The following is a 13,133-nucleotide window of genomic DNA, read 5'->3' on the forward strand; positions in this document are numbered from 1 at the left end:
TCTTTATGCTACAAGCCCTAGCCCACACTAGAGCCTCAGTAGTCCTTTGTGGAATGCATAAATGTTTCCAGAATAAGAACATATAGCATGTCTGTTATAACCTTTCTACTGGAATATAATTAAGTCAACACATCTGAAAGAAACAAAGGCCACCTTGCCTCTAGACTCTGAATAAAATACTAACTGGAAAGCAGCTGCAAAGATAAAGGCCCCCCTAACCTGAATTCCATAAGCCTAACTTTGGCTTCCATAAGGGGAAAGTAAAAGTGAAAGAAATTCCTTTTGGAAAATGTGCCTGAAAAAAAATTCTGTACCCTTTGCCTTGTATATAATTTTATATGCTATGAGGAGAAGGGGAAGTACAGAAGCAGCGGGACAAAAGGGTGAAGCAATTCAGCAGTGAAACCCACTAGACAGTGTGTTGGGAATGAACTATTTTATAACTTTGGGGTAGGGAAGTCATTAGGGGAAGTATGGGAGAGAAAGAGGGGAGGGGTGACATTGTTCAAAAGGAAATGGGCTCATTATCTGACTCATTAACTGTAACTTTTCTGTACAGTACCTTTACAATAAAGTTTAAAAAAATAAAGCTGAACAAATATTAATAAGATGGCAATAAATCCCATGTTGATCAAAACAAAAAAAGCCATGACAGGTAGTTATTTTTCATCATTCTAGATTAATTTCTTTTGAGGATTTGCATTTACATTTTTGTTGTATTGGAATTTTTTTCTTTGGAAGAAGAATGTATGTGTCATATAAGTGGATAGGTGGGAGGGCTGGGAAGGTGACTCAGTGGTAGAGCGCTTGCCTTGCATGCCTAAGGCCCTGGGTTCGATTCCTCAGCACCACATAAGCAAAAAGAAAAAGCTGGAAGTGGCGCTGTGGCTCAAGTGGTAGAGCGCTAGCCTTGAGCTGAAAAGCTGAGGGACAGCGCCCAGGCCCAGAGTCCAGGCCCCACGACTGGACCCCCCCCCCAAAAAAAGTGGATAGGTGGGGAATATTGTCTTTATCTCTAAACTTCATATGCACATGATATTGTGGACTCACATATGCATTTCTCAGTAAGCTAAATTATTTAAACTCACTAAAAACCTGTTTAGTAATTCCTGGTGATTGTTGCCTGTTGTAGATATCGACGAGTGTTTTGCTCATCCAGGCGTCTGTGGGCCTGGTACCTGCTATAACACCCTGGGAAATTACACCTGTATTTGCCCGCCCGAATACATGCAGGTCAATGGAGGTCACAACTGCATGGGTACGTAAGTGACAATGCCAAGATGAACTGATTAGGACACAGTTGCCAGCTTCCTGTATCGTCTATCATAATTACTGTTCAGTTTATTTGGAAATAAGTCTTCATGAATGGTTACATATTTCAGAGCTTCTTGACCTGTGGCTATATAGTTACTTGTTTTTAGTCTATGGTAAGAAATTTCATCAAATGTTGCTGTTTCATGTCTTAGATGATTTCAGTTCTCCTCTTGTCTAAATTGTGCATTAGTATACAAATAAAAAGTTACATTTTAAGTATATGGGAGCAGAGACTCTGCTCAAGACTCACTGGACACTTAGATGGACTTGTTAACTTGTAGCCCCCTTGTATCATCTTTGAAAATTCAGGGGGAAAGAAATTGGTTAATTAATTTAATACTAGACCAGTTGTTGTGCTTTATATCTATAATCTCAACTACTGAGATGGAGAATATTATAATAGGATGCAAGTCTGGAAAAAAATTAGAAGACTCCAACCCAGTCAATAAGCTGGGCCTGTGGTTCTACAATACAAAGGAGGCCAAAAATGTGACTGTATCTGGAAAATAACTAAAACCAAAAACTCTGGATGTGTGGTATAGCACCTCACTAGCTAGTGAGACAGATCCTGAGTTCAAAATCCCAGTACTGCAACAAATGCACTGAGACCTTGTACTTTTGAAGTTGTATAAATGAATATTTTTATTTAGAAAAATACTTTCACAAAACTTATAAATGAAATCCTACATCTAAAAACAGGAGTTTGAAAAACTATTTAAAACAGGAGAGAGATACTGATTTAAAACTGACTTACCAACTTCAGATAATTATTTTAAGGTAGCTGCAAATCTTGGAGAAATTCTTCAGAGTTCTTTTTGACTCGTGGACGTGTGTGAGCTTCATTACGCACTGTTTGCTGGTGTCACTGGTGAGCTGATTGATTTCTGTCCATGCAGACATGAGGAAAAGCTTTTGCTACCGGAGCTATAATGGAACTGCTTGTGAGAATGAGTTACCTTTCAATGTGACCAAGAGGATGTGCTGCTGTACATATAATGTTGGCAAAGCCTGGAACAAACCCTGTGAACCATGCCCAACTCCAGGGACAGGTAAGCCCATGGCTCATGCTTCTGCTCAAGGCCCAGTTCAAAAAGTACACTTATGCATCACAGCATTGTATAAAAGTGTGAACACACAGCAGAGATGCTCTGCTGTGGAAATAACTGTGTCACATGGCTCAATTTCCCAAGTGACCTTTGGAGTCATCACTAATTATTCCTCTAGGTTTTTTTTTTTTAATTTTGAGATATTGGGGACTCAGGTGCTGGCTTTGTTTACTGGGACTCTACCACTTGAACCATACCTCCATCCCTGCTTTTTGGTAATTAATTGGCTATGGCCATAGTTTTCTGCACAGGTCAGGCTTTGACTTAATCTTAGGCATGAGCCACTGGTGCTAGGCTCATTCACTAATTTCTAGGATGCAGGTTTCTTTTGTTTAGAAAATAACATGAGAAAAGTGTTCTTTTGAATGAGTTTGAGAATTTTAAGAGTGTTTTTACTTATATTTTAAGTGTTTTTACTTATATTTTAAAGCTGATTTCAAAGCCATATGTGGAAATATTCCCGGATTCACCTTTGACATTCACACAGGAAAAGCTGTTGGTGAGTTTTCCACATTATGTTTGCTTACAAATGCATATATGTATCTTCTTACATATCACATTGAAAAAACACTTTGTTTTTTAAAAAGTTAACAGTTCCACAAAATATAGTTACCTGGATGTCCATCTAATATAGTTAATGAATCCAGACAAAAATCATGCTTGGAGAAACCATGACGGACAGATGATCAGTATAATTTAGGGAAGAAGCTACTATATTTATGTGACACTCTCAAGATACCATTCATATCACACATACCATGTCAGCACTTGAGGTTTTCTGTCACACACATGACTAAATAATTACCATATTTTAAACAACTTGCACTGGTTTTAAAAACACACATTTTAAGTCTTTGGTATATTTTATAGTGTCCCTTTCTGTTCTAATTACAACGTTTCAAAATTATTATTCATACAAATGACTTCCTTCTGAATATACTTCCTGTTGCTTATTCTACATGTCTTCTTCAGAGTTTCCGTCAGAAATGTAATTTTGAGTCTCTATTCTGTATATACATGGTAACTTAATATATGAAATAAAGGAAACATAACTTTTAGCAGATGAATAGCAGCAACTCAGATGACCTGACATAACTCAAAGCAGCGGTTGATTCCCTAAGAATTTCACTTACCTTATTGACATTAAAAATCACTCGGTTTATTTTATCAGGCACTTAAATTTTGCCTCACTCTTTGGAAGAATTAACCCATTTAATGGTCTGTTATGTCTTCATAAACCACAAAACCATTTATGCCAGTATATATTTGACTTTTGCGACATTGAATGTATACTCTTGTTCCAGGATTTAAATACAGTGTTTTTGGAGGTTGCATGGTAAATACATTAAGCAGAACCACATACATTTCACTAACTCTGTTCCACTGCAGACATAGATGAATGTAAGGAGATCCCCGGCATCTGTGCAAACGGTGTGTGCATTAACCAGATCGGCAGCTTCCGCTGTGAGTGCCCTACAGGATTCAGTTACAACGACTTGCTCTTGGTCTGTGAAGGTAAGCTGAACAATATGTGCCCTTTATCCAACAAGAGTAGGTGGGCATCTCTTTCGTCCCCTCTGTCTTATTTCTCCTGTCATGTTTTTGCTTGTTTATCAAGTTGTTTAAGCATTTTACTGTTCAGGACTTTCTTCTTTTAGTCTGCTTTCTGCTAGGGTCTGGTGCCTTTGCCTAGGCTGCATACAGACCAGGGGCATCCTCCTTCTGCAGCTGAGACTACAAGCATGTGTTGCCCCCTGTGGCCTTCTTCTGTGGTTATGTAAGAGTTTAGGCTCAACCTGTGATGAAGTAAAAGACTTTTCAATGAAATCATGGCTCTTTCAGACATCGACGAGTGCAGCAATGGAGACAATGTGTGCCAGCGCAATGCAGACTGCATCAACAGCCCGGGCAGCTACCGCTGCGAGTGTGCCACAGGCTTCAAACTCTCACCCAATGGTGCCTGTGTGGGTAAGCAAGGGGCTCCCTGCCACTGCATGGTTTTTTAGGTTTCCTACACTGAAAGGGGCTCTGTATTTTCCTCCCCAGACGGCCCCTTCAAGGCTATTTCTAAAAAGATGGTCTAGCTTAGTCTTTTAACCATAACTTTTAGATTATTTTGTTAAGAAAAGAGGTCCTGTCAGTGGATTTCCCTAGGTTAAAATAGTATCCTTGAGATACCAATCTGTCGCATGAGTCAAAAAATAGTCTTAGATTTCTTGAAAGGCTTGCTTATTTTGATTCAACCATAGTTATGGTTCATTTTCATCCTGTCGGGAATAACTAATAGCAGGTTACAGAAACACATGTGTGAAAATGAAAGGATCCTAATAAAAATCAGATTTGTTTGACGTGTTTTGGGTTGTTTGTTTCTTTTTTAGATCGGAATGAATGTTTAGAAATTCCTAATGTTTGCAGTCACGGCCTGTGCGTTGATTTGCAAGGAAGTTACCAATGCATCTGCCACAATGGTTTTAAGGCTTCTCAAGACCAGACCATGTGCATGGGTAAGAAGGACATGTCAGTCTCGGGAAGGAAACGGGGCTGGGACTCGTGAACAGATTGAATGTAGGTCCACCACAGGCCTTCAGTAATGATCACATATGCCTCTCCTCTGTGAAACCGTTTAAGACCTGTGCAGTGCACACTTTGCAGGCGGAGACATGCCGCAGCATGTCCTTCAGTTAGGTGGTTCTCAAGCTTTTTGCTAGAATATATTCACATAGCTTGACATGCGCTCTGAGACCGTCACATTCATGCGGAATTTACCACAATACCAGCTGCCCTTTACTCTTTTTTGTGCCCCCTCAAGAAAACATTTTGCAACGTAAGGGACTTATAAGTGAAACAGTATTAAAATCAAAATATTTGAGCTTGAACTCAGAGCCCTCACACTCAATGCTTCCTTCTTCCTGGCGAGCACTTTGCCACTTGATGCATGCCTCCAACCCAAATTTTGGCTGATTAATTGCAAATGAAGTCTCTTAGACATTTCTTCTCAGGCTGTCTTTGAAAGCCGACCCTAAATTCTCAGCCATCTGAATTACTAATATCTACCTTAAAATGAATATATGTATATATACATTATACACATACACCTATTTTCCTTATATTATTCAGTGATTTAGGATCTAGCTCATCCTTTCATGGTTTTGCTTAAAATAATTACAAAAGTAAATATAGACAAACTCCTTAAATATTCCCAGTAGCTACGATAAAAACTACTTACATGATAATAGCATTCAGCTAGTGCTTGCTGAATTGAGGACTAAGAAGTTTTCAAAGGCAGGTACGCTAGCTGCTTTGAAGCGAGGACTATATGTCTCTCTGTAAGAGTGATCTCAGCAGTCAGCTACGCCTCTGCTAGGCCTCTTACTATGCTTTGTACTTGAAGGAGGAAAATCAAGTATAAAACCTTTTTATGATTAGCATGATCTTGGTGTGAAAAAAGCCAAGTTGTATTCCAGATACTGTCTGCATGAAGATTCAAATCACATTTTGGTAACAGAATTAATTTCCTTATGGCATATCTGTGCAACTCAGAATATGTGGAGAATGTCTCTGCTCATACCTTGCCTCTTAAAGACACCACCACAACCACCATCAGTTTCTACTGCCAATTTCTCCTATAACAACAGAAGAAATTATCTGACTCTATGTAAAGGAAAACCCGCGCTCTGATCCTATTTCCATGAATTTTGTGAGATTACATCTTTCCACATACTGCTCCAATGCACCCTGAGAGAGTTCAATTTACCAAAGCATATGTAAGATTATGATACAGAAATTCATATGGGGAGACATGTTCCCATATGAGCAGTTCTTCCACTCTGAGTCAGTCAGAATCCTCCCTCCAACCTCCCTGGTGCAGAGCCTCCTTCCTGAAGAACAGAACCTGCACAGTAGTCTCAGAAACCTGGGATTCAGTCCAGGGAGTCTGCTCATCCCCATGGTGGAGGAAGTGGCTATTTTCTTACTTTTGTAGAGGAGGCTAATGAAATAATGAACTCTGAATGAAGTCCAGTTATAATTCCATTACTTCATAAAATAAAAGATGATCAAGTTTACCTTTGTCTTTTTATCCTTTTTTTTTCCCCTGCCATTCCTGGGGCTTGAACTCTGGACCTGGACACTGTCCCTGAGCATTTATGCTCAAGGCTAGCATTCCACAGCTCCACTTCTGTCTTTGTTGGGTAATTAATTGGAGTTAAGAATCTCATGGGACTTTCAAGCTCAGGCCAGCTTCAAACTGTGATCCTCAGATCTCAGCCTCCTGAGAAGCTAGAATTACAGGTGTGAGTTTCTAGAACCTGGCTTTGTTCTATTGATCAAATGAAGTAGGTATGTTTCTGGGCACATGTTTGTAATGATCAATAGAATAGGTTGTTTTGCTATTTCACAAGGTTTATACTTCGAATTGATCTCAGATGTACTCAGTAAGCATCTATGCTGAGAGAAAGATTATTTGGCCTAGTTCTGAGTGTTATATATTCCAGTAAGTCATTACACTATATTTTCCTCCAGATTTTGTAATTTTGAAATTTTGATTTTCTTCTCTTATTTCAAACATTTTCTTTAAAATAGGTGTATATACATACACATTTACATACACATGTTTCTCTCTCTCTCTCTCTCTCTCTCTATATATATATATATATATATATATGGGTCTTTAGTAATTTGCCAGAAAAAAAAAATCTAAGTAATTTTGTAGGTAGAAAAAAATGCAAAAGCTCAAACACTTCTTTTCCTAGTAAGAATTAATGATGCCGAGCTCTGGTGGCTCATGCCTAGAATCCTAGCTACTCAGGAGACTAAGATCTGAAGATCGTGGTTCCAGGCACAGGAAAGTCTGTGAGACTTCTCTCCAACTAACCACCAGAAAAAATCAGAAGTGGAGCTGTGGCTTGAAGTGGTAGAGTGGTAGCCTTTTGCAGAAGAGTCCTAAGCCCCGAGTTCGAGCCTCAACACCGACAAAGAAAACAAAAGAACTGAATGACTTTGAGCAATTGTTTCTTCAGATGTTGATGAGTGTGAGAGGCACCCATGTGGAAATGGAACGTGCAAGAACACGGTGGGATCCTACAACTGCCTGTGCTACCCGGGATTCGAGCTCACGCACAATAACGACTGCCTCGGTAGGTCCTCTCTCGCTCCTCGCTCACGTCCCCACAAGGTACTGGGATTAAACAACAAAACTGAACCACGAGGGTAGTTATTAAAGGTGAAGATACAGGCCAAAAGACAAGAACTACCACGGACCAATTTCTCACCAACAAAACAATACTTAATTGATTTTTTTTTTAAATCATTGAGCCAGTCAATTCAGAGAAAGAGGACATAATGCAAAATGTTAAAACTGTGTGTGGGTTATTTTTACCCTGTAGATGAGATGGTTTCAGTATTTTTATAATTATTTGTATCTGTCCATTCTTCACCTACATTCAAATACCAGTGATTCATGGTGATTACATTTCGGGATGGGCTTTCGGAACCCTCTCCTCTGTACAGTATAGAACTTTATCCATTAGCCTAACCTAATGTACAGATGTAACTTGAGCATTCATAGTGAGTGAGAGTATCCTCAAGTGGGTGGAGGAAATAGTAGGAAAAATAACAACGGGCATGTAGTCACCAGGTGAACAAGGACTCCCTGTCAGCACTTGACAGTGCAACACATTTTACCCACATGCCCTTATATGTGGAGCAAGTTCAAGTTTTCTACCATGATGGGACATGTCCACTCAGCTTCACCTCCTCATTTAACCTGGCATGTATTGCTGTCAGTTTCCCTCAGGTTTCCTTGTTGCAATTGCAACAAGGCCTAACATTTGGATGAAATGGGGTATTTCATTCACACTTCTCAGCTGTGGTTTCTTAGACGGCATACATGGGCAAGGAAAAGTAAGACTCAGAGCCACAGCGCTGATCAGAGAAATCACTGATTCAGGAAATCATGCACATGTAATCAACCCAAGCCTAAACTGACCAAAACAAACGTCTATGCTGTGTATGTGATTCCAAAATTTTTAAACAAAGCTTATTTTTCTATATTTATTCATTTCTTTGCCTTCTGAATATGGGCATCATCTGCAGGTGAAGGATCGGAACATTAATCACATGAAATTCTGTGTATCCTCTTGCCTTTGGGAAATAAGTATTTTTTACTTGGAAATAATTCAATGCAAATTGAAGTTTCAGGTAGAAAGCTTCACCTTAAACATTGAACATTCTGGTTATGAATTTGTAAGTTACATTAATATACACAATGTATATTGTATACAGTGGGGATCTGTTGAACTTAGTTACACAATCCTTACAATAGGCAGTGTTTTTCCTTGTCGATAAGGAACTATAATGTAGGGATTTGTAAATGTATAGTGATGTATTGTCTTAAATTTGAGTTAGTAAAGTAGTATGGGTAACAGCTCTCTCTGAAAAGCTAATTCCCTTTTGCTTTCAGATATAGATGAGTGCAGCTCATTCTTTGGTCAGGTGTGCAGGAATGGACGGTGCTTTAATGAAATTGGCTCCTTTAAGTGTTTGTGTAATGAAGGTTATGAACTCACTCCGGATGGCAAAAATTGTATAGGTAAGAATCTAAACAATAAATAGTCCTTGTGATGTTTTGCTTTGTGAAATAATGTAAATACCTCCCCACATTCTGCACACAGACACCTACAAAAACAGACTTGGCAACTCATTCAGATTTCATATGATCATCAGATCACATAATCAGGGCAACCTGTGACGGGCATATTTTGGTCTAAGGGATAAATCAGCTGTAAGGACTGTGTCACCAGCAATGTTTTTTATTGAAGACAGAGCCTAAAGCTATCCAATTAAAGCTGTCTCAATTAAAAATAAGAGAAATCAAGAGAAATAATGACTTGCCAACTAAGAGCCATCCAAAATGTCAAAGATTTTGAGGGAATAATTGTGCCCAGTGTAGATGAGAAAGCTGTTGTTGAATTCAAGTTATCATCATTCAGCAGACAGATAAATCTGTGCAACAGATACCTCATACATAATTTCTTTTTCTCCCTTCTTTCTCTCTTAAGATACCAATGAATGTGTTGCCCTCCCAGGCTCTTGTTCTCCTGGGACCTGTCAGAATTTGGAGGGTTCCTTCAGGTGCATTTGCCCCCCGGGGTATGAAGTAAAAAGCGAGAACTGCATTGGTAAGACTAACCCTCAGCCTGATTGGTGTGCACCAGCTGTGCAGTATACGAAGACCTGGCACAGACACTGCAAATACATTGAGTCTCAACCACTACAAATTTGCTGACCTAAGGAATTAAGTATAGGTCTGCTTACATCTGTTGTATTGAACCATCACAAATGAGTTGATGGTAGAGTGGAAGGAATAAAAATCCGCTTAGAAACATAGGACGTTGCATGAATAGAAATGTTAGGCTAGTCAAGGAATTTTTCATCGAGCTCTAATCTTTTCTCCAAATGTCAACAGAGACTTTCTCCTAAATTTATAGTGCCTACAAAAACTGTAATCTTTGGCACCCAGTTTGAAAACAGATATTAAAAGGGTCTAGCATCATAGAAATGTGAAGTCGAAAAATCTTAATACTTGAATTGAGACTCCATCTCTCCCATCCCTTGCCTTTGGAAAGGCCTCACATCAAAACAGAAAATCTTAATCCATTTGTCTTAACAGATGTTTCTCTGTTGAAACTCTTCCAGCACACAAGAGTACTGAAAGCACATCCAGCATTGCCTGGTAGACAGTGGACATGGCAAGGCAGACTTTTCTACAGTTCACTTTATTTCACTTTTATACAAATTATTTTTTACAGTCTTGTTGAAATTCAGAAGCACCAGCATCTTGGCGTGTTTTTTTCTAATAAGAAAGAGAACTCACTCTTGATTTTTTTTTTTTTTGCCTGATTTTTTTGTCGTTTAAGATTATCTTGTAGGTTTAATATTTAAAATAATAAGAATAATAGCGTTGTTTAGGAGTTTAAGATCCTTTTTTCCCGCCATTTTCCTTTTGATTATTTTACTCTTTCTTCACGGTGGCCATGATTTCCCTCCTTATGACATGACAGCGGTATCTTAGTCACTAAAGACAGATATAAAAATGTGTGTGCTTCTTTGGATTAAATCATCTTGACTACTTCCTGGTCTTAGGGAAAGTGTCTATATCTTCAACTTGTTAATATATATATATATATATATATATATATATATATATATATATATATACATATATATATATTTTGTCAGTTGTGGGGCTTGCACTCTGAGCCTGGGAGCTGTCCCTGAGCTCTTCAGCTCAAGGCGAGTGCTCTACCACTTGAGCCACAGCGCCACTTCTAACTTGTTAATATTTTATTAAATTTCAGAAGTGTTTTCTTTAACCATTGCTTGGTATGCTGCTATTGGGCCCATATAAATAGATGATAGCACATAAGGAGCAGTGTAGAGATCTGATCTCATTAACAGATTCCCTCATGTTTCCGCAGATATAAATGAATGTGAGGAGGATCCCAACATTTGCCTTTTTGGTTCCTGTACCAATACACCTGGGGGTTTCCAGTGTATCTGCCCCCCTGGCTTTGTGCTGTCTGATAACGGACGGAGGTGCTTTGGTAAGTCGTGTACTGGCTTCCCTTCCCTAGTTCGTGCTTAGAAACCATGAAGCTGGATGGTAAACTGTCACACTGGTGTTTGTCACGGAAAATTTTATGTCAGTAGTAAATCCATTATCTGTAATAGAGATCTCAAAAGTACAAGTGATGGACTGATGCAGTGTCTACATTTTTAAATATTGTACTAAAAGAAAAAACGATTATCCTCGTTCACCGTCTTTATTTTGTTTTTTAGGTAGTTATTTTTGCTTTTGGTTTTTTAATACTGGTAGATGAGTTTCTTCTGGTCTGATCACTTCGGAAGTGAGTGTAATTTCTAAGATTTCATAAGTAGATTATAAAAATGTAAGTGCTTTGAAGCAATTCAGTGAAATTGTATAAACAAGCCTGTTTAAATTAGCAAAAGAAAACACACATCTGGGGAATGTCAGACCTGTGAATCTAATCCTTGTCACCTATTCTGTCAGAAACAAATTACTCCATCTGTTAGATGACCAATAAAGACTCCTGTTACGTTTGCTTCCTTGATGCTTCCTAGATACTCGCCAGAGCTTCTGCTTCACAAATTTTGAAAATGGAAAGTGTTCTGTCCCCAAAGCTTTCAACACCACGAAAGCAAAATGCTGCTGCAGTAAAATGCCAGGCGAAGGCTGGGGGGATCCTTGTGAGCTGTGCCCGAAGGATGATGAAGGTAAGGCAACCGGGAGCCACCCGGCAGGAAGTGTGACTCTGGCAAAGAGTCAAACTGGCATGTGACTTAGGACCATGTGGAGGGTGAGTTATTCCCGCAGGTATCAGCTTTGATAGTTCAGTGAGCCCTCAGTCTGAAAGACTTCATTCATCGTTTGTGTATAACCTATTTAAGCTGAGACCAAGTTACCCTTTTAACTTACTTTTCCTCCAAGGTTAGTTAGGATTACTTGCTTTCAGAAGAATGAGTTTGAAAGAAACAGGGCAGATGATGCAAAAGGGAAATGGGAATTCTATTCCAGATTGTTGCTAATGCTCCACACTGGGTATCTGGAGGATGTAACTGTGTTTGATCCTCAGCACCACAAAAAAAAAGTGTGTGTGTGTGTGTGTGTGTGTGTGTGTGTGTAGTATTGAGTTGTGATTCTAAAAATACGACCTGAAATTCTGAGAAGTAACAGTTTGGGGTAGGGGAGGATCCAGTCACCTTTGGATGTCATTGGTACCAGTGAATTGCAGAATGATTCCAGATAAAATCAGACCGCTGGGTCTCCAGGTTAGGAATGGTTTGAGTGAATAAAGGGGAAGAAGTCTTTCGTGCTCATCGGTGTTAAATGAAGATACATGGAGAAACTAGAAAGAACCCTGCGAGGCTCAGGTAGCCTTCTCTAAATGTGTTCAACCCTGCTTTTGAAATAAATCATGGAAATAGAAGGTTCTTCTTAAAGACAGCTTTGTAGAAGAAGATAACTGAAATTTCATATCTGCTATTAACTGGCCCTTAACTGGCTCTTTAATAATGGAGTGTATATATTTCTCTGAAGTTGCATTCCAGGATTTGTGTCCATATGGCCATGGGACTGTCCCTAGTCTTCATGATACACGTGAAGGTGCGTTTTGATATATTTTATTCTTACAGACACAATCTGTGTAAATGTATTGTCTTACATTTTATAATCAGTGTTTCTTTTACCATATAGCACATAGTATACTGTCGTTCATGTATGTACATAATGTTTATGAATTACCTGCATTCCATATATTAGATCATGTCATGACATGGGGCATTGTTTTTTTAAGTCAATTTTGAATAAACACTCCCAGTATATCTACTTATACAAGGAAGCTGATGGGCGGCTTTACATTCTAGATGTCAATGAGTGTCTTGAGAGCCCAGGCATCTGTTCAAATGGTCAGTGTATCAATACAGATGGATCTTTTCGCTGTGAATGTCCAATGGGCTACAACCTTGATTACACTGGAGTTCGATGTGTGGGTGAGTGTTGGCTCCATCTACATGGTTTCTCATATTCAGAATAATCAGGAAAATTGCTGCCTGGTACTAGGGATGGTGTTTGGATCGATACACCAAGATAAGTAATAGAGAGGTTTCTTTCTTAACCTACCCTTCTTTTTCTAT

At 38.9% G+C, this 13,133-nt stretch overlaps 1 protein-coding gene across 1 annotated transcript in view; it reads left to right on the forward strand.

Moving 5' to 3' along the window:
* The window catches only part of Fbn2 (fibrillin 2), a 199,485-nt gene that overhangs the window by 158,861 nt on the left and 27,491 nt on the right, over positions 1-13,133 (forward strand). The window contains exons 40-52 of the mRNA XM_042674436.1: positions 1,133-1,258; positions 2,211-2,363; positions 2,851-2,919; positions 3,810-3,935; positions 4,263-4,388; positions 4,799-4,924; positions 7,439-7,555; positions 8,881-9,009; positions 9,479-9,598; positions 10,898-11,023; positions 11,562-11,714; positions 12,538-12,603; positions 12,864-12,989. Of these exons, the coding sequence (XP_042530370.1) occupies positions 1,133-1,258; positions 2,211-2,363; positions 2,851-2,919; positions 3,810-3,935; positions 4,263-4,388; positions 4,799-4,924; positions 7,439-7,555; positions 8,881-9,009; positions 9,479-9,598; positions 10,898-11,023; positions 11,562-11,714; positions 12,538-12,603; positions 12,864-12,989 (1,563 nt within the window). The remainder of the gene's footprint in view (positions 1-1,132; positions 1,259-2,210; positions 2,364-2,850; positions 2,920-3,809; positions 3,936-4,262; positions 4,389-4,798; positions 4,925-7,438; positions 7,556-8,880; positions 9,010-9,478; positions 9,599-10,897; positions 11,024-11,561; positions 11,715-12,537; positions 12,604-12,863; positions 12,990-13,133) is intronic.

This window comes from Dipodomys spectabilis, unplaced genomic scaffold (assembly GCF_019054845.1).
Source record: "Dipodomys spectabilis isolate Male_0828 unplaced genomic scaffold, ASM1905484v1 ptg000019l, whole genome shotgun sequence".
Classification (NCBI taxonomy): Eukaryota; Metazoa; Chordata; class Mammalia; order Rodentia; family Heteromyidae; genus Dipodomys; species Dipodomys spectabilis.